The sequence below is a fragment of the Lycium barbarum genome, chromosome 3, assembly GCF_019175385.1.
Source record: "Lycium barbarum isolate Lr01 chromosome 3, ASM1917538v2, whole genome shotgun sequence".
Taxonomy (NCBI): Eukaryota; Viridiplantae; Streptophyta; class Magnoliopsida; order Solanales; family Solanaceae; genus Lycium; species Lycium barbarum.
Genome location: NC_083339.1, coordinates 141,342,108 through 141,360,627, shown reverse-complemented (window position 1 = coordinate 141,360,627; position 18,520 = coordinate 141,342,108). Strand labels below are relative to the sequence as shown.

Genomic DNA, 18,520 nt, shown 5'->3' with positions numbered 1-18,520 from the left:
CGTCTTTGCCCGACAACTCTTTTCATCATTACCGGGCAAAGAGTGACAAGTTGTTGACACCCAATTTTGTCCCGCCTCTCCTCCGAAATACCTATTTATGCTTCTAACATTTTTGGAAAATTAAAAAAATATATATTATATTTTACTATAATTATTAGTCTTTTATCAATGCCGGCGTTTCACTATCCTATTACAATACTGATTATTATTATTATTATTATTATTTATTATTAATATCATTATATCTCACATTTTATCATTTCAGCGCATTTTTGCCAGCTTACGCAAACGCATCGCATTTATCTTTGCATAATTAAATAATAGTGTTTATTTACTGTGGATTTTCGAAATACTATTGCATGGCTATTACGACGCCATTTTTATCTGAGCACTAATAATTGCATATTTTATATTAAGTAATATTTTAACACAACTTATTTAAATAGGTATTTTATTTAAATGTAGTAGCCCAATCAACTCATACTATTTTCGGACCAATGCACAAAACCAGTCCACATTTTTAATTCACCTGGCATCATTTTAATTTACCAGCCCAATTTAATTTACCCCGGCCCAACATTTTAAAACAGTCAGCCCAACATTTTAAAATAACCAGCCCATTGTTTAAACCATACCCGACCCAGTACTCATTTGACCCGACCCGTTTTCATTAAACAAAGGAAACCAGGGTTTCCTTCATTTTCACACCCCCGCCGCCTCCCTCTCCCGCTCCCTTCTCTCTCCTTCTTTCCCTCTCTCTTCTCCCCTCTTCTCCGCTCCCCCCACTTGTTCATGTTCCCCACCACCGCCGCCTACGCCCCGCTCCCACTTCCCTCTGTTCCCCACATTCGTCTTGTCCCCCCGCTCCACTCTCCTTTTTTCTTCAACTCAAAAGAGCCAAAACCCTATAAATGGTCGCGCGTTGAATCGTTTAGGGACAGGTTGGAGAACCCCCAAAATTGCCTTGCAAAAACGAGCTAGTGGAACCCGAAATCCCTAAAAATAAGGAGGATTTTTGATTGGTGAAACCCCCCCCCCCCCAAGAACCGAGGGATTTTTTTTCGATTCATGAAATTCCCCAAGAACAAGTTGTTTAGCCGCAGAAATCCCCTAAAATTTTAAGTTCTTTTGATCGCTTCAAATTCCCGTGGAAAATTATTAAGTCTTCATCAATTTTAATATCTTTTGGATATTCATTCGAAAATAGAAAATTATTCTGATTCCCTTTTGGTTCCTGCAAATTGATTCGAGTCCGAGTAAATTCGAGACCGGAGTCTGTAGTGTTCTAGTGGACATCGAAACCCCGCGCCTCACTTCGCTGCACCCGAAAAAGGTCTGTAATTCCCCTTTCCCATTTATTTTTTGCATTTTTCTGTTTCCTTAGTTACTATGTGTTAACTCAGTTTTTGCCGTTTTTTGTGATTAAGAATGTTTATGTGACGAGTTAGTTAGCTAAATAATGTTTGTCCTGTATTAGTTTATTTTACTGCTCCTATGGGATTTGTGTGTGTAGTTTGGTATCTACATATGTGTTAGAATAGATCTGTTCCGAATAAGAAATACCCATGAAATCTGTAGTATCAAATTAAGTTTAAATCACCTACTTCACACAAAATAATATGAATAATTTGTTTAGTATCCAGTTGGTGGATTTGTTGGATTTTGATATAACTGAATTACCCAAGGATGTTTTGGAGGGTTGAATCTTATTTCACATGACGTTTGAACAGTAATGAAGGATGAAACTACTTATTTATCGTATTGTAAGTATGCTTAAGGCTTGAAGCATGTATGATCGAGTAATACCCATTTGTGTGTTCATGTGTGAATAGATGATCACAGTAGTTTCAGATTAGTTTCTTCCTATCATTTCGCTTTTTTGAAAGTTCTGATCTATGTGGGAATATTATGTGTTATAATCTGTGTTTTGGCGGGTTTCGCATGGACAAACACCTCAGGTGTGATTAGTGTTTTTTTTTTCTTGCTAAGTGTCAAGGCTTTAGTTGTATTTGATTTAGAGGATGGTTAGTTCTTCAAAGAATAAATTAGTTAATTTCAGTTATATGTTCTGTTTCATGTGAAATTTATTTGATCGCTCAGAGTTGAGTAGTTTACCCTTCCTTTTAGTATTCATGTGTAGAACATCTACATCAAACCCCTGTTTTAGGTTAGTACATTGCTACTGCTATCTGAGAGTCTGCTTTTAAAAGAAATTTGAGGAGTATCTATCATCCCTAATTGCCTGCGACTCACTTAACTACTGGTGTGTGCTTTACAGTAACCTGCTATCTTTAGATGGTTTATTTTGCCTTTCTAAACCATTTTGGGTGCTACTTAAATCTGCTTAAAATTCTTTGGAGAAACTTATTGGATTTCTACATGACCTCTGCTTATGAACCTTTGAAATCAAATCTGGTTCTTTAGGGATAAATTAAAGTGGCAGTATATTAATGTGCTATTGAGGAAGAATCCCCTTTGTTGCCTGAACTTTCTTTAGTTTGATGCTTTAATTTAGTATTCATGATAGATCTTAAAATCCCTTTCTGAGGTCCGTTAGGATGAGTAAATACTTACTGTAAACTAAACTGATCTGGACTGAAATTCCATTCATGCCCTCATTATGCTATAGGAAATTTCATGAATATGATGTTGATTTTATAGGAAATGGTTGCTGCCCTTGATTTATACGAAATAACTGATCATTTTTTGGAAATATAATCTCAAATGGTTCTACTTACAGCCTATTTTAGTTATCTCATCAGTGTATTTAGCCTATCAAAAGGTTTAGCAATTGCCATCTTCAACTGTTGATTGTTGTAGCAATATTGATTTCAGAAATTTCGGTACAACTGACTGAAATGTTATTCATCTGGAATGAATAGCTAGTTAATGGGTTGAGAATATAGCGGTTGTTTGCCACTGATAAATTTTCTACTGCATTGGCCTAGTTGAAAAGTGACATTCTGTTATAGACATTGAAGTTTAATGACAATGTTAGTTGCGTATGCTTTGTGGAGTGTCAAATGAATTAAACGTGAGGAGGATGGAGGATAAACTAAAAGCTTTATTTGAATATTAAAGTCTTCATGGTCAGAAATGTGGTCACCTTTTGATTGAATAGAATGTGTGTCAACTTGAGAGCTATGCTATGGTATATTATAGCAATTTCTTATCCTATTATAACTTCTCTGTAATGCCTTGATTTTCTCTAAGATTACTCAGTCCACTCTTGACGAATTTTGTTTTCAAGACTTATTGTTTGTTTATGCTAATGGATGTAATGATAAATTATACAAGTTTCCATTGAATTGAAGATCATGTTTAGTTTGTCAAAGCTACCTGCGTTTCTAAGTTTAGCATGACTAATTGCTTGGTTGTCTCAAATACATTGCCTGAAATTACTAAAGCATAACATCTTCTATAAAGGTAGTTTTAAGTTTACCCTACTCCTTGAGTCATTCGTGTCTTTTATGTGGTCTCTATCACCCCTGCAAATTACCATAGTGTATTTGTGAGTCGACTGCTACTGCTGTGCTGCCTATCTGTTTGGTTATTATATCTGTTGATTGGAACCATGGTTATGCTCGTAAGAATCTCCTATGCTGCTGTTCTGTTTCCGTCATGGTGTCTGTCCTTTATTAATTATTGACTGCTATAATATAATGTTGACACTATATTTAGGAAATCACTGGTTTTAAAGAAAATGAATGCTTCATGTGATGAGAGTGTAATATTAAGCCTAGCTGCTACTGTTTCGATGTTTCTAAAATTGAATTTCTGTGTTTAGCATAGTCGATTGGTTGGAACATTTCCATACACTTATGAGTGTTTTAATATATGGAGTATACTCAAATATACATTGTATATATATAAGTCACTGATCCTTTCTTTCTTTTATTTCACATGTTTAGCCTTATTCATTGATTACGTACTAATCCTTTTCTTCCGTTTTTATGCATGACCATCTCGTACGAGTCTGAGAGACTCGTCTTCTTCCGCATTCGGAGTTGGGCTAAAAGCCCAATGTGACCTCTCTCCTGTCCAGTTCTGTCCGCAACAAAAAATATAGAAAGCAAAGTTTCTGGGCCAAAGCCCAATAGACAACAGCAGCAGATCAGCAGTCCTAAAATGGGCTGAGCCCATTTAATATCACTTGATCCTTTATTCATTTTTATGCATTTGATTTGTATTTGTGCAACTAATACTTTACTTTGTTATTTCCTTAACTTAGATGAACCTTAGCAAAATTAGTGGGGTTAGTTTTAGTAATGGGTAGTTAATCCAAGGAAACTAACAATTAATTCCATAAGTTTTATTCTCTTCTTTTCATGTTAAAACTATTTATAATGTCTAATATTTATTTTATTTGGAACAGTTGATTTGCAAAACAGCTTGACTATATATTTTAAGTAAAGGGAATCATATTTTATTCTTACTATCATAGACATTTCTAAAGCGTCGCTAATGCGCACATATAACTCAAGTATATTTTATAAACATTGTTTTCAAGATTCATCCGATTATACATATTTTTTAGCCGAGCATAGTTAAATAAAGTTAAAAAGAGAAAACTCATTATATTTTGCAAGTCTCATTTTTTAAAATAACATTATTATTTAAAGCTTAGCAATATTTATAGTTTATTTTAAATAACATTCGAAGTCTCTTTTTGTGCAAATTTATAGTTTATAGTTTATTCTAAGTCATATTTTTAAGTAGTATTTAAAGTCCTCTTTTGTGCAAATTATCCTAGAAGTCTTGTTTTAAATGGCATTTTTTAAAACCTTAGCATATTTTTAAATCTTATTTTAAACAACGTTATTATATTTTTCTTTAAAACCTTAGTAAATATTATAAGTCATTTTCTTAAAATTTAAGCACGATATTTAACTTTAATTAATTAACCTAAGTTTGGTCGGATAACCGTAAGTTAACGGATTCTAAAGGATGCCTAACCCCTTCCCTTTAGGATAATATAGAGCCTTACCTAGAATCATACTGGTTAAGCAGACTATTAATTGAGGTTTAGTTTTAACTTTGCCTTAGTTAACCTCTAGGTGTCCTAATTCACCGTTAAATTAATTAGGTGGCGACTCCTTAAATAAAAATAAATAGGACTCACCAATACGTCATACTCCCTAAATCAACCCGGTTAAAATGGGGTGCGACAAGCGTGTGCAAGTAAAATTTGATTAATTAATTAACATACTTCGGACTATAATTTACAATTTCGATTCATTTTTAAGTATATTTAACAATGATAGTCTATTTGTATTTATTCTTTTGATTTAAAACCTAATCTTACCTTAAGTGAGATCTTTGTTAATTACTTATTTTTGCCAGCATGTATGACACAAAATTACAGGAGAAAATAAAAAACTTTATCTATAACCGGACGAATAAAAATTTTAAATAGCAAATGATAATTGGTAATTAACATCAACAATTAATAAATAGTATTATAAAAATAATATTTTAATTCAATAATTAAGCCTATATTATAGAATTTGATTGACATGATAATTATATTCTTTAAGTGTCTATAATAAATGCTTAAGGAAAAATATAATTATAAACAAATTTAATATACTTCATAAAAGACTCAAATATGTCTAAGCATATTTTGTGGGGACCACTAATCTTTTCCATGACATCATCTTTAGTGGCATAAAAAAACCCTTAAAGTTCTCAAAATTTACCAAAATTTGTAAGAGTTCACAAAGTAATAAAGAATTTAATTAAGGGTAAAAAGAGACAAAAAAGTCATGTGAGGACTACAAAAAATTGATATTCTCCTTTATATATAGTAGTAGTATACCAAAATTTGTAAGAGTTCACAAAGTAATAAAAAATTTAATTAAGGGTAAAACGAGACAAAAAAATCATGTGGGGACTACAAAAAATTGATATTCTTCCTTATATATAGTAGTAATATACCAAAATTTGTAAGGGTTCACAAAGTAATAAAAAACTTAATTAAGGGTAAAAGGAGACAAAAAAAGTCATGTGAGGACTACAAAAAATTGATATTCTCCCTTATATATAGTAGTAATATATATATATATATATATATATATATATATATATATATATAAGAATTAATCAATTAAAGTGGTAATTAATACACCCGCCGAGTGCACTTTCTGTTGTTATAATATTTCTAGTTTATATAAATTCTTAGCTTAAAATTGTGTTTATGAAAATTTCTAACGTCATTAGATAATTGGTTTTCCTCACACGAAAAATAAATAAAATAATGGCTTGTAATCGGATGATCACATTGGAGCAGATTTGTATGTTTTTGTTTATATTGTCTATGACATTAGTAAATTGTGAAACATACCCTCCATCAATAGAAGAAGCATGTCTTTCGCAATGCGTTGATTATTTAACAGAAGCAGAAAGTCAATACAATGTTCTTTGGACAATTTTAGAGAGCAGATGTAGAGATGGAGTACCAGAATTTATATGTGACGCCAAGATGCTTTATGATGAGTATCATCCTGAGGTCTGTAATTTCGAATCCTTAGATAATGTATCATGTGCTTTCCCTTAGTAAGATTACTTTAATTTGCATAATTGTTATTTAGCTTTGAGAATAACTTTGTAATACTTATGATAAAAATAAATGCAATGCATACAGAAAACTTTATATATTCAACATTATGATTCTCTTATTTCATAGCTCATGATCAAATATTAGTGGAACAATTTGTAATGCCCAGAAAACTGTCGCAACATTTTATTTTATATGTTAAAATTTTGGTACAAAAAAAAAATAATCGTCACAATTTATTTTAATGGTTTTTTTCATATTTTAAATAGACATTGTTCAAGCATATTATATGAAAACTATTATATATGCTTTAAAATAACTGAAGTTAATATAAATTAATATTCTACCAGTCCAAAATAGATAGAAAAATGCGTATAATAATTGTATGTTTAAAATATCGTCACCAACAAAGAAGTCCACAAACAAAAAGTCTTATTAATGCGAGTCTGGAGGGTGATGATCATCAATCATCCTCCGAAATGGACGCATTAACCTCATCAATGTTGCCAGTAATGGGACCAAGATTTATAGGTTCCACAGCTAATGGATGGTCAGTAAGTGTATTTGGTTGATCTGAGGGTGATGAAATCAATACCAGCCTGAGTTTGTATTAGCTGTTGTAATATTTCCTGATAGCTTCCCTATAAAAGAGTTTAGTAAATGGTGAATTAGAATATAAAGAATATTGAACATTCAATTTGCAAAACATAAAGCGGATGAATGCCATATATAAAATCAATAAGATTATGAATCTTATTTTTTTCTTCTTGTTCTTATGCTTGAACTACATTACTTCTTAAAGTTAAGGATCAAACAATCTATGGTATATATTTCATAAAGTTTAGTTTATTTTTCATCATTAATTTTAGTATATTCACGCATTAGACGTTTTACATATGCAACTTCTTCAAATTCAAACGGTAATTCACAATAAATCATTGCATAGAGAATCACTGAAATTTGCATTGAAAGTATAACACATGTCATATAGAAGTAATTCTTTAATCCATTACTAGTGATTGAACAGAGAGTGTTTAAAATTTAGAGATAAGGCAATGAAACATACCTAAATTATGATGAAGTTGCCACATTACACACTTAAGGTGGGTCCTATCCCCTGAACTTATTTTGTTTGTATTATTTACCCTCTTCACTAAGCTAGTGTGACAGTCACACTGCTGAAGCAAGTGTTGACGTCACGCTGACATTACGTCAAAAATAAGCATGGGCATCTGCGTAATCACTTTGGGTGGTGGGCATGCTCGGGTGAATAATTTGTCTTTGATGATCAATTATGTGGTGAAAGACCGATTTCTTCACAAAACAACATGTATATTGTTGTGGCAAAATAAGTTAGGCGATGGATTGCACCCGTCACTAATAAGCTCACAGCTAATCACTTCGTGACGGCAAAAACGAATTCATTGCGAACTTTGTGATGGATTAGCCACGTATAGATAGTATCTGTTTCCAAGTTCAGTGCCAAAAAAATCTGTCTCCATTTTCATTAACTCTGTCGTTGAATTCATATTACATTTCATCGTTGGAATTAATTCTTGATGAATATTATGTCGTTGATCTGTTGCAAAATATTTTCTGAGCCATTTCTCCCTTTGGACTTACATTAATTCTATCGTTGAATTCATATTACATAGGTGCTTGTACATGCTGCGTTTTAACTTTTTTTGCTGAAAAATTAGCGTGCGAAGGGGGTAAATAATACAACAACAAAATAAGCTCAGTTGTGTAATTGATAATTTCACCATAGTTTAGGTGTATTTTTATGTCTTGTCCCTAAAATTTACATTTAAGTGCACATGTCATGGCATAATTTATGTGACAATGAAGGAAACCACTTATTTGGAATGCTGATTACGAAGAGAGGGTATGAAAAAAATTCCACTTTTCCCTTAGAATACAATTAGATTTTGGTTATGGCTGAGCACTATTGTTCTCATATATGTTGTTGTATTCTCATCAATGCACTTTGGAAGAGTAGAGCTAATTAAATAATTTCTATTTCGTTTTGAAAATGATATTGATTTTTGAGTTCCACACTAAGTAGAGAAAACACATCCATGTATATTAGTATTATAAAAAGCTGGAGTATGTTTTATCATTTCTTTGGCGTGCTTTTCTCTTCTTCTTAAGTTTAAACTATAGAATTTCTTAAGGATTAAATAATTGGTAGTGTAGGAATTATTTTCATGTGGGATTATATATGAAAAATATCATTATTTATTTTAGTTTAAATTACGTATTCAACCTTTTGCCTACGTAACTTCTTCTATTTACAATAAATCATCATACATTTTTTTTTAAAAAAAATCATTTAAAACATATCACATGTTGTGTAGAGGTAATTCTTCAATTCATAATAAATGGATGCCTAAAAAGTATAGTCACATGTCACGTAGAGTCAATTTATGAGTCCTAATCATCTATTAGTGGAAGGTTCATCAATTATAACTGAAGGACTGAATCTTTGGATGATGATATGAAGAGGTTGATCAATGCCATAGAGTTCCTTTTAAAGAATTCTGTTTGTTAGAAAGAAAAAAAAAATACATGGCATTACATATATAGGTAGTACAGTTCCATAAAATATCAATGTCTAATATAGTAGCATTACATAGCTTGACCCTTTTATAACAGTTTGATGGGATATGTACCTAATACATTAATTGAAGACACAAAAAATATGTGGCTGATTGAACTTTTTCCTGGTCTAATTTACTTATCATTATTTACTTGGTTACTATGAATAGACTTGTTTGACAAGTTGAGATATTGGTTCTTCAATTCCATATTCCCATTAATGTACATTTGTACTTTTCAAATCTGCCCCTATTGGATCACAGCTTTGAGCGTAATATGAAGGAAAATAACTGTTGACAACAGAAAAAAAGAAGCAGTTTACTGAAGACCATTTGCTTATAAATAGATAGGTAAACTCAAACTAGCTCATCCATCTCTACTTCTAATTAAGTTTATTCATAAGCATTGTTTGCTTTTTCCTTCTAAAACCTCCTTTCTTTTGCTTTAAGAAGAACAAGATAATCTTGCAGCACAACAAGAAGTATTCTTTCATTAATCCATTGTGTCTGAGTTGTTTCCGTTTATAATTGTTTCTCTATTCTTAATTGTTTTAACTAAAACTTGGCAATACCTTGTTTCTCCTTACAAATGTTGATTTTAACAGAACCAACTTTTAGATAAGCAATATTAGCTCTACTAGTCTATGGTCATTTTGCATATGCTTGCACCCCCTTGTTTCTGGTCTCTGGTTGCTTGCTAGGGGTGTTCTCCATTTGTATTGTATTTTTATTTATCACTATCGGTCAAGTACTAATTCAATAAGTAATTTTTTACCAGCCTAATCTTAAAAAAAAAAAAAAAGTAATATAAGCAAGAACCAACATTGCTTACTTGAAAATTTTGCAGGATGGCAAATTTTTGGTTAGCTTTGCTAGTGTTTTCAACAATGTTGAGAGCTATTGTGGTACAACCACAAGAACCGACAGTGAACATCACAATACTTCACAGCGCCACTGCTGAAGGCGCAGGTAAAATATTTGTCTGCACAACAATATATACATTTTCTTGATGGGAGTCCACCCGCAAACTTGTATACTACAAAAAGTATTAACTACGTATTTGTTATGAGTCATCAACAGTGTGCCTTGATGGGAGTCCACCAGCATATCATCTGGATATGGGACATGGTAGCGGCCTTCGCAGCTGGATCATCACCATTGAAGTTTGTTACATCTATAATTCTTCTTTTTTTTTTTCTTCTTATAATATGCTTTGTTATAACTCTGGAAAGTATTCATATATTTAGGGAGGTGGCTGGTGTGACAAAATCTCGAATTGCTATAATCGTTCAAATGGACGCTTAGGTTCTTCCACGAAGATGCAGTTGCAGCAACCACCTACCTATACATTTGGAGGCATTCTTCATAACGATCCCAAAACTAATCCAGGTGAACTGCTCATGTTTCAAATATTACATTTTTCTTGCTTTCTTCTTTTTCTTCGTACGTGTAACTTTTTGGCAACTACTAATTATTGTAAAATTTGGAGTTTTATAGACTTTTACAACTGGAACAGAGTATTGGTTAGGTATTGTGATGGATCTTCTTTCACTGGTGATGTTGAAGATGTCGACCCTGTAAGTAGCACAGTACTACGTATATCTCTCGATCGTATTGGAAAATTTCTCCAGCTTTATAACATTTGTGTCAATCTACACTATATTAGGATACCAAACTTTATTATAGAGGGGCAAGAATCTTTAAAGCCATTATGGATGATTTATCACAGAAAGGAATGCGAAATGCTGAAAATGTAAGATTCAACTGAATTCATGCACTTACTGTAAAATGTAAGTTCTTTTTATTTTTTCCAATTAGCTAAATCTTGAAAAAAACAACTATTACACAATGTCAGGCAATCCTATCTGGAACTTCAGCAGGAGGATTGTCTACAATCTTGAACTGCGACAAGTTCAGATCCTTCCTGCCAGAGAATGCCAGAGTTAAGTGCGTTGCAAACGCAGGCTTCTTCATCAACGCGTGAGCTCCTTTTGCTATATATGAATTATGCTATCACTCAAGAAAATGATGTTTGATCGTCTTATTATTTTATGTGCATGCCAAACTCAATCATTTCATGATTTATGTAGGAAGACCATCTCTGGTACTTCATATATCCAAGAGATGTATAACAGAGTTGTAACTCTACATGTAAGTCTCAATCATCTTTTTTGTTCTAGTATTATGCTTACAAGTAGATGCGAGTTAGACTACAAATTAAAAAAGAGAAAAAAAAGAGAAGTTACATTCTAAATTTGCTCTACTATAACATTTTATTTCCTCTTGTTTAAGGGATCCACTAAGAATTTGCCTCCATCGTGCACCTCTGCAATGGAACCGAGTCTGGTACATAAGAGTTGAAGTTTTAGAAACAAAAACCATTTGCCAATGTTATATTGATATTGCCCTCTAATTATAGCATTAGTTTTCTTTAATGATGGTGCAGTGCTTCTTCCCTCAAAATGTTGTTCCATATGTTCATACTCCAATGTTTATAATCAATTCAGCCTATGATTCTTGGCAGGTTAATTAAGGAAACAAATCTCAATTTCTCTCGTTTTAAGAATTTTATTCTCCTCCTTTTTAAGTTTCTCTAAAGTCTAAAAGAAATTTTCTTCCAGATTAATAGCACATTGGTTCCTGCATACCTCGATCCTCAACGTGCATGGGATCATTGCAAGGCTCAAATAAGTAACTGCACGCTTAGCCAACGAATAATCATTCAAGGTTAGTAGCACTTTTCTAGTGATCAACTAATCCATGCCTTTCAAACCACACAAGCATACATGGCTCTTTATCTCCTCTAATTCTAGTTAACTTGTTTCATTTGTCTTTTCCTTCTTTTAATAGCTTTTGGAGTGGAGTTCTTAAAGACATTCATGGGAGTCACCCCTTGTTATACGAGGGGTTATTTCATCACGTCTTGTCACACTCATGGTAGAATTATGTGGACGAATTACTGGTTCAATACTATCTCTCTGACAATACTTGATAAGGTAATCTTTCTTTTGTTTTTGAATTTCAATCATGTGCCTCTGTATCATTCTTAATTTTAGCTTATGAGTTTATAACAAATTTTGTTGTAACATGTTAGCTTTGCAGACAATTGCCGAAGCGGTTGGTGATTGGTACTTTGACAGAGTAGGATTTCATCAACATTTAGACCCATACCCTTTTGCTAAAGATTGCTAGTGAACTTTATGAAACTAGATGCTCTACTAAGCTACTGATTCAGTATCCAGCTAATGCAAAATTAACTTTGTTTAGATTTCAATTACTGTTTCTTTCACTGATTATGAGGTGCTTGCAATATGCTAGCTTCTGTTATTTGACAGCTCTCTTTTTAAATCTCGGACGGGTATATTTTCCATATTAACTTATAGATCTTGTTGTAGATTTATCTACCTTATTATTGAAAAAGAGTTCTCGGATATCGGTCATGGGACCTAGCAATTTCGTAGATATTCACATATAAACCAACGAATTATCAGAAGCACTGACGCAGACAAAAACTAATAAATAAAAAGGAAAAGGAAAAAAAAAATACTATTTACCTTTTCTTTATAGCAAAATGTACTATTTTTTAAAACAAGACATTTTCCCAAGATAAGATTGCAGGGTATAATTAAAGGAGAACAATCAATAGAGCTTTACATACTGTAAGGCAAGTACAAGTTTATGGATAGAAATAATTATTTGATTTTATTTGACTGGTTGAAAAAGCTCAGTTTGAAGATTTAGACTATATGGTCTCTCTACCCTCCCCAGACCCCACGTTGTGGGATTCACTAGGTATGTTGTTGTTGGTCTCTCTTCACTCGATGTGCATTAAGGTTTCAGACGAGACATCAAAGAAGTCTCTTTAATATGAGAAGTTACTTGAAGACAAAAGTGTACTCACATAAGTCGAACATCAAGCATTTAATTTTCGTGACGGTAGTCTGAAACCTTTTGAAATTTTCTAAAAATTTTTGAGAAAAGAAAATTATGCGAGGCACGTCACAAAGCTAAAAGCTTTTGCACCAATCAAGCCAGAAATAACGAGGACGACTTTTACATTACAGTGAATTGATACAGCAGCTCTCATATACAACCTCCAAAAGACAAGTAGAGGGCCTCAACCATCATAATATATCAAGTAACAGTTATATCTTAGACTATTTTTAGTTCTTTAAGCCATGCAGTATGTAATGGGCATGGATCCGGTTTCCCTTCTGCAATAGCCTTCTCAGAGAGTGAATAAAACCACCCGTTTCTCCATTTGAACTACGCAAGGTGTCAGACAAATGGGATTGGTTAAAGCACACGATTCAAAATGTAATGTCAATTAAGAAATCTAAAATTTCTTACCTCCTTGACAGCTGTTGGAAAGTGCGCAACTGCTCGTGAGTAAGCGCAGAGCCTATCCTCCATGGCATCCTCAAAAACTAGGCCTTTCTCTGCAGCAGCTGCAGCCGCAAGCTCAGCAATCAGTTTAGACACCTGAAAGCAGCAAAACTTAGTTTAGTAACGTCTTGGCATCTAGATTATCGTCTGCATTAGCCACATTCATTCTGAGAGCTAAACAAGCGAAGCATCTGACTGTAATTTCCTCATTTTACAGGGGGGAAGACTAACAATGTGGCCCCTGGCAAGCCACCTTAGTTTGGAAAAAGGAGAATAAAAAAAGGAAACACGGGCAAGCCACCTTGGTTTGGAAAAAGGAGAATAAAAAAGATAGTAGTCTTTTCTTGCGGATGCACGTGATTCAAGTTGGTATTACTGGAACAAAAACTTTCATGAGTGCATTTAGTCCCTTTGCATCAACGTATGGTAGGCCTAAACAGTGACAACATGCATTCGAAGATACAAGTATTACCGTAGAACCATATAATAATGTTCCATTGGTGTGGCCTCAAGCAACAACTATGCTAATTAGAGAATAGAAACAGAGTTGATAAGCAACACCACCACTTTCTCTTAATACACTGCATATATGTATGCCATTAACACAATAAATATGTGGGTAATTAAGTGGGAGAGATAGAGGGACAGGCCCAATATACATTGAGTTTCTAACCATGTGCCACTGGTCCTTAGAGATTTTTGGTTATATAAAAAAAGGACCATGTATGGTAAACAAACAGTGTTTTTGTTAATCCTATTCATCCTACAAAAGGGAAAGTCCGCTGAAAACTGAATCAAGTACAGTAGTTACTTGAGCGATGTTATAACTTCATACAAGGACTCTGTACTTGGGTAATAGCAATAAAAATCAATGCCAGTGTTTTCTGTCCCTCTCACTTAAAACAAGGTAGCCTCATTGGATTTTTTTTTTTTTTTTTCCTTTTGAAAATTTTAAAAAAAATTGTAGCCTTTTGACTTATGGGGTGAGGATAGTTGATTCTAACAATGTAGCACCATTAAAAATGATAAACAAATAATGCAACTTAACCTTTCAAAAGCAAATTAAAAGTGGATTTTTCAAAGGGTTTCACAGATGAGTCACTCACCTCAGAGCGGTACTCTTTTTCAACAGCTCCTACTGTTGCTCCAGGATGGCGAGCTCCAACCAGCATGAAAGCACATATCCATATAAGCTTCTCCAGCATTTGCTTCTGAAAAGGCTCCTCATCAAGTACCTATTTTTTAACAAAAAGCAAAATGCATTACAGATTTGAGTAGCAGTCCATTGCAAGCTACTAAAGGCACAGTGCTGAAAGATGAATAATGGACTTCCTAGACCTTGTAACTAGCAGGTGAAAATATAAAAAAGATATGTCATCTCTAAAGACTATACTTTGTAAGGTACAAGATGAAATAAAAAAAGGAAGAGTTCTACAATCTCTTGCAACGATTTTATATCACCTTTCAATTTGAATGGGCAAAATCGTTATCTCCTTTTGGCCACACAGTTTATCCTTTTTCTTTATGAAATACAGATTACGATGGCTTCATTTGATATTTGATGGCCATGTGAGGCCCGATGAGATGTTCTTACTTGTCTGTGGCCCTGTGAAGCATATAGAATGTTTTCTGGCTGCGTGACAGGTTTGGGATAGTCCTGTTTACAGAAGATACTCTGTAGAAAATTTTGTAAAATCCTTTAAGAGTTAATTCCTCTCATATACGCCTCTACATTCGAGGACGAATGTTCCTAAGGGGGAGGATGTTACATCCCGTATTTTTGTACATTAAGTTGCGTTGTGAGTTAGTCGACGTAAGCTCGGAAAACAAGGTTATCCTTAAGGTCATAAGTGTTTAAAACCATGTTTAGTAGGTATTGGAAGGGTTAGAGGTTAAGCGAATCGAAAATAATAAGTTTCAGCAGAATTTCCCGACATATGGAGTGTCTTACAGACCATACATCGGAGAGGTATACTACCAAAGTCTCAGTAGTATTTAGTGCAGTATAAAACTGTTGTATAAGAAGCCTCAAAATGGAGGAAAGTGAGTCTAGTTCATCATGGAGGACAATACTGAAGCTAATGTTACATGTTGAAGTCCTCAAAGTACACCACACTAAACTCAGACCAGCCCTACTCCGATAAACAGGAACTAGCCAACCTTCAATAGCATCAAACGGGAATTTTTCATTGCATGATATATAATGTTTAATGAGCAAATAATACGATGTGAAGCCATTCTTTACCTTGCAAGAGAGTCCTCCAGCATGCAATCTTGCAGCCACTGCAGATGCCCATTTTCCATAAGCGGCAGTCAATCCTTCTGGATTTGTATCAGTTTTCCCATCAGTTGGGGGTTCACCAAGCTTTGATACTGCAAAATATGCCAAAACTTGGTCTGCATCTCTGAGGCCTTTACTTTGGAACCAAGGCTCCAGCATCCCATTCTGGAAAAATACCAAATCTGCTACATCAAAATTTATGACAGGGTCACATCATCCATTGAAACATAAGTAAGCGTAAACTACACACTAGGGAAAAAGAAAAAAGAAAAACTAAAAGAACAGGAACTAATGCACTGACACTCATAAAAAAAGAGAGGAAAGAATGCACTGTCTATTCATGCAAAAAAGGAAGTAATACTGTCTATACATGAGAAAACAAACTAAATATCACATTAACAACACTACAATTAGAGTGGAGCGTCGCATACTGCTAAAATTTCAAACTGAAATGTCATTTCATACATAATCTTAATAGTAGACAGCAAATATTCTTTGACGTTTGTTATGCTCTCCCTAAAGACCAAATTCAAGTCCAACGTTTGACAGCACGAATATTAGGCAGCGCCAAAGCTTAGCTTCAATTGTAGCAAGTAGTCAACCGATAATAACATCTAGAGCATAACAGCTTATAAGGAAATTAGTGCTGTGGTATGTGGTAAATGAAACTGTGGATGGTAGGACTAGGGAAAAATAAATACTACTAGTATTCAATTTATGTGAACCTATTTGATTGGGCAAGGAGTTCAAGAAAGAAGGATTTTTTTTATTTTTTTTTGAAATTTATGGTCTTAAACATGTCATAACATTTGTATGACTATCACGAATTGGTTTGCCATTTCCATAAAGGAAATAAATGACAATTCGAAGTTGCGCATTATCTCTTTCGTGCAATGGATTTGGTGGAAAACCGAGTTTGCTAAATTTATCTTTCAGGGTTGACATGACATTAAAGAGATAAACTCACCCTTTTTTTACTAAGGCCGGAAAGAATGCCCACCAAGTTTAAATTTTTGAAACTCGGTTAAATATACTACTATAACTTGTGTGTAACTAGATAAAATGAGAAGTTTCAATTATGGTTCATTTTTTTAAACCCTAAAAAGTACTCCCTCTCTTTAATAAATGGTGTTTTAGGCTTTTCATTGTGTTTCGAAATAAGCGGTGCTTTAAGATTTCAAGAAGAAATTAATCTTATTTTTCCAAAATTACCCTTATTTACGTAATCAAGAATCATTAAGTAGCTTTTCCAGGAAAGAGGTAAAATTTGATTAGGGTACGTTAGTAAACACACTCGCAATTTGTTAAGGAGTATGCATAAGCTATAAACACCACTTATTATGAAAGTGAGGGAGGGGGTAAACAGGAACTTGAATTAATCAGGAGATTACTAATACTAGAGAGTAACAATGTAATTAATGGGAATTGCAGCATACCGCTCCAACGAGATTTAGGAGTAGCTTCAAGTACAGCTTCAAGATCATCATTTCTAGTGCAAACCAATATTGGACCTTCAAAGTCAATAGGTACAGGTTCACCCCTTTTAACCAAAACATCATCTCCATTACCCAAATCTTGTAAAGCTCTTCCTACACGTCCACCTCCAACTATAATTGCTGGAGCTACTTTTGTAGTTGTGCCAGTTGCCATGTTGGCTGAGGTAGATAATGATGCTCTAATTTTGGAATTCAGGTTGATTCTTGAAATGGGTTTTGTGTAGTGGTGCCAAAATGTTGAGCTAGAAAGGGTGATAGTGTTTGTCATTGCTGCCTTCATGATGTACAGATTCTAGGGCCATGTTTTTTTTTTCTCTTTCGGTTATTAATGAAAAATTGGGGTTAAGAAGAGAGCCACTCGTTTTCACTTATATGATCTTTAGAATTTTATCACTTCATCAGTGGCAGTGGTGTAGGTGGTAGAAATTGTGATCCGGTTTGATGGTTGCTAGTTGTTGGGTTTGGTTCAGAAATGAATTGGAATGGCAGTGATGTGGGCTTAGTGAGCCTACGGCCCAAATTAACCTGGGCTTTTCTGGCAGCTTGGACTTATAAATGACACTTGTGTTGAAAATTTCACTATTTAATTTGGGTCTATTTTAGTTTTTTTTTTATACATCTACTCACTTCGAATATTTCACACGTACGGTGACAAGTCTGACTTTAGACAAAAATGTCTAAAGTTATATTTGGCCTAAGTTCAGACAATGTGTGCATGAACTTCAGTCATAAGAAATTTGAAACATCACATATCTAAAGTTGTTCTAAAATGAATAGACTTGCAATTTCAGCTTGTTTTTACTTACTTCTCCTTTTCACTTTATATGGCCTAATTTGAGAAGACAAGTGCTTTAAGAGTGGAAAAAAAAATCAAAATTTGTGATCCTTAAATATAACATCTCGTTTATGTGTCTATAATATATTTAAAACTTATAATTTATAAATGATATAATACTTGTGTGGTTATAAAAAATTTATCATCAGAATAAAATGACATGTTCAAGCTAAATTTCTTTCTAAATTTAGAAAAGCATTCTTTTTGGAACTGCGAGAGTATGGCTTTCTCAAAATGTATGAGACTATTGCATTTTCAAATACAAATTCCATGATTTTTTCTGTAAGTTCATTAAATTACTCACATTTAACTATTTCAATATGTTTAAATCTAGAATCGTAAACATGTGCACAATTAGAGTATTTAAAT

At 33.6% G+C, this 18,520-nt stretch overlaps 2 protein-coding genes across 5 annotated transcripts; one reads left to right on the top strand and one right to left on the bottom strand.

Moving 5' to 3' along the window:
* The first annotated feature begins 9,370 nt into the window (after positions 1-9,370).
* Positions 9,371-13,147, top strand: LOC132633098 (pectin acetylesterase 8-like). 4 transcript variants are annotated; one of them, XM_060349318.1, is made up of 13 exons: positions 9,371-9,504; positions 10,001-10,122; positions 10,234-10,316; positions 10,401-10,542; positions 10,651-10,730; positions 10,820-10,906; positions 11,009-11,133; positions 11,244-11,304; positions 11,446-11,499; positions 11,600-11,677; positions 11,775-11,880; positions 12,004-12,149; positions 12,256-13,147. In XM_060349318.1, the coding sequence occupies exons 2-13, from the start codon at positions 10,002-10,004 to the stop codon at positions 12,343-12,345; spliced, it is 1,173 nt and encodes a 390-aa protein (XP_060205301.1). In that variant the 5' UTR covers positions 9,371-9,504; position 10,001; the 3' UTR covers positions 12,346-13,147. The 4 variants fall into 4 exon arrangements, with proteins under 4 accessions (XP_060205301.1, XP_060205300.1, XP_060205302.1 ...); XM_060349317.1 differs by lacking the exon at positions 9,371-9,504 and adding an exon at positions 9,523-9,635; XM_060349319.1 differs by lacking the exon at positions 9,371-9,504 and adding an exon at positions 9,523-9,635 and having other exon boundaries at positions 12,248-13,147.
* Positions 13,148-13,182: 35 nt separating this feature from the next.
* On the bottom strand, positions 13,183-17,710 carry LOC132633100 (uncharacterized). Its single transcript, XM_060349321.1, has 5 exons — positions 17,257-17,710; positions 15,785-16,002; positions 14,646-14,774; positions 13,504-13,635; positions 13,183-13,419 (listed from the first exon to the last, which is right to left on the bottom strand). The coding sequence occupies exons 1-5, from the start codon at positions 17,594-17,596 to the stop codon at positions 13,306-13,308; spliced, it is 933 nt and encodes a 310-aa protein (XP_060205304.1). The 5' UTR covers positions 17,597-17,710; the 3' UTR covers positions 13,183-13,305.
* Positions 17,711-18,520: the final 810 nt, after the last annotated feature.

Excerpts from the sequence above, each read along its gene's own strand:
- LOC132633100 (XM_060349321.1), bottom strand. The coding sequence starts at position 17,596 with ATGAAGGCAGCAATGACAAACACTATCACCCTTTCTAGCTCAACATTT. Across the intron at positions 13,636-14,645 it reads AAAAAGAGTACCGCTCTGAG|GTGTCTAAACTGATTGCTGA; the intron begins GTGAGTGACTCA and ends TGCTGCTTTCAG. Across the intron at positions 13,420-13,503 it reads TTCCAACAGCTGTCAAGGAG|TTCAAATGGAGAAACGGGTG; the intron begins GTAAGAAATTTT and ends CACCTTGCGTAG.
- LOC132633098 (XM_060349318.1), top strand. The coding sequence starts at position 10,002 with ATGGCAAATTTTTGGTTAGCTTTGCTAGTGTTTTCAACAATGTTGAGA. Across the intron at positions 10,731-10,819 it reads ATGTTGAAGATGTCGACCCT|GATACCAAACTTTATTATAG; the intron begins GTAAGTAGCACA and ends ACACTATATTAG. Across the intron at positions 11,678-11,774 it reads CAGCCTATGATTCTTGGCAG|ATTAATAGCACATTGGTTCC; the intron begins GTTAATTAAGGA and ends ATTTTCTTCCAG.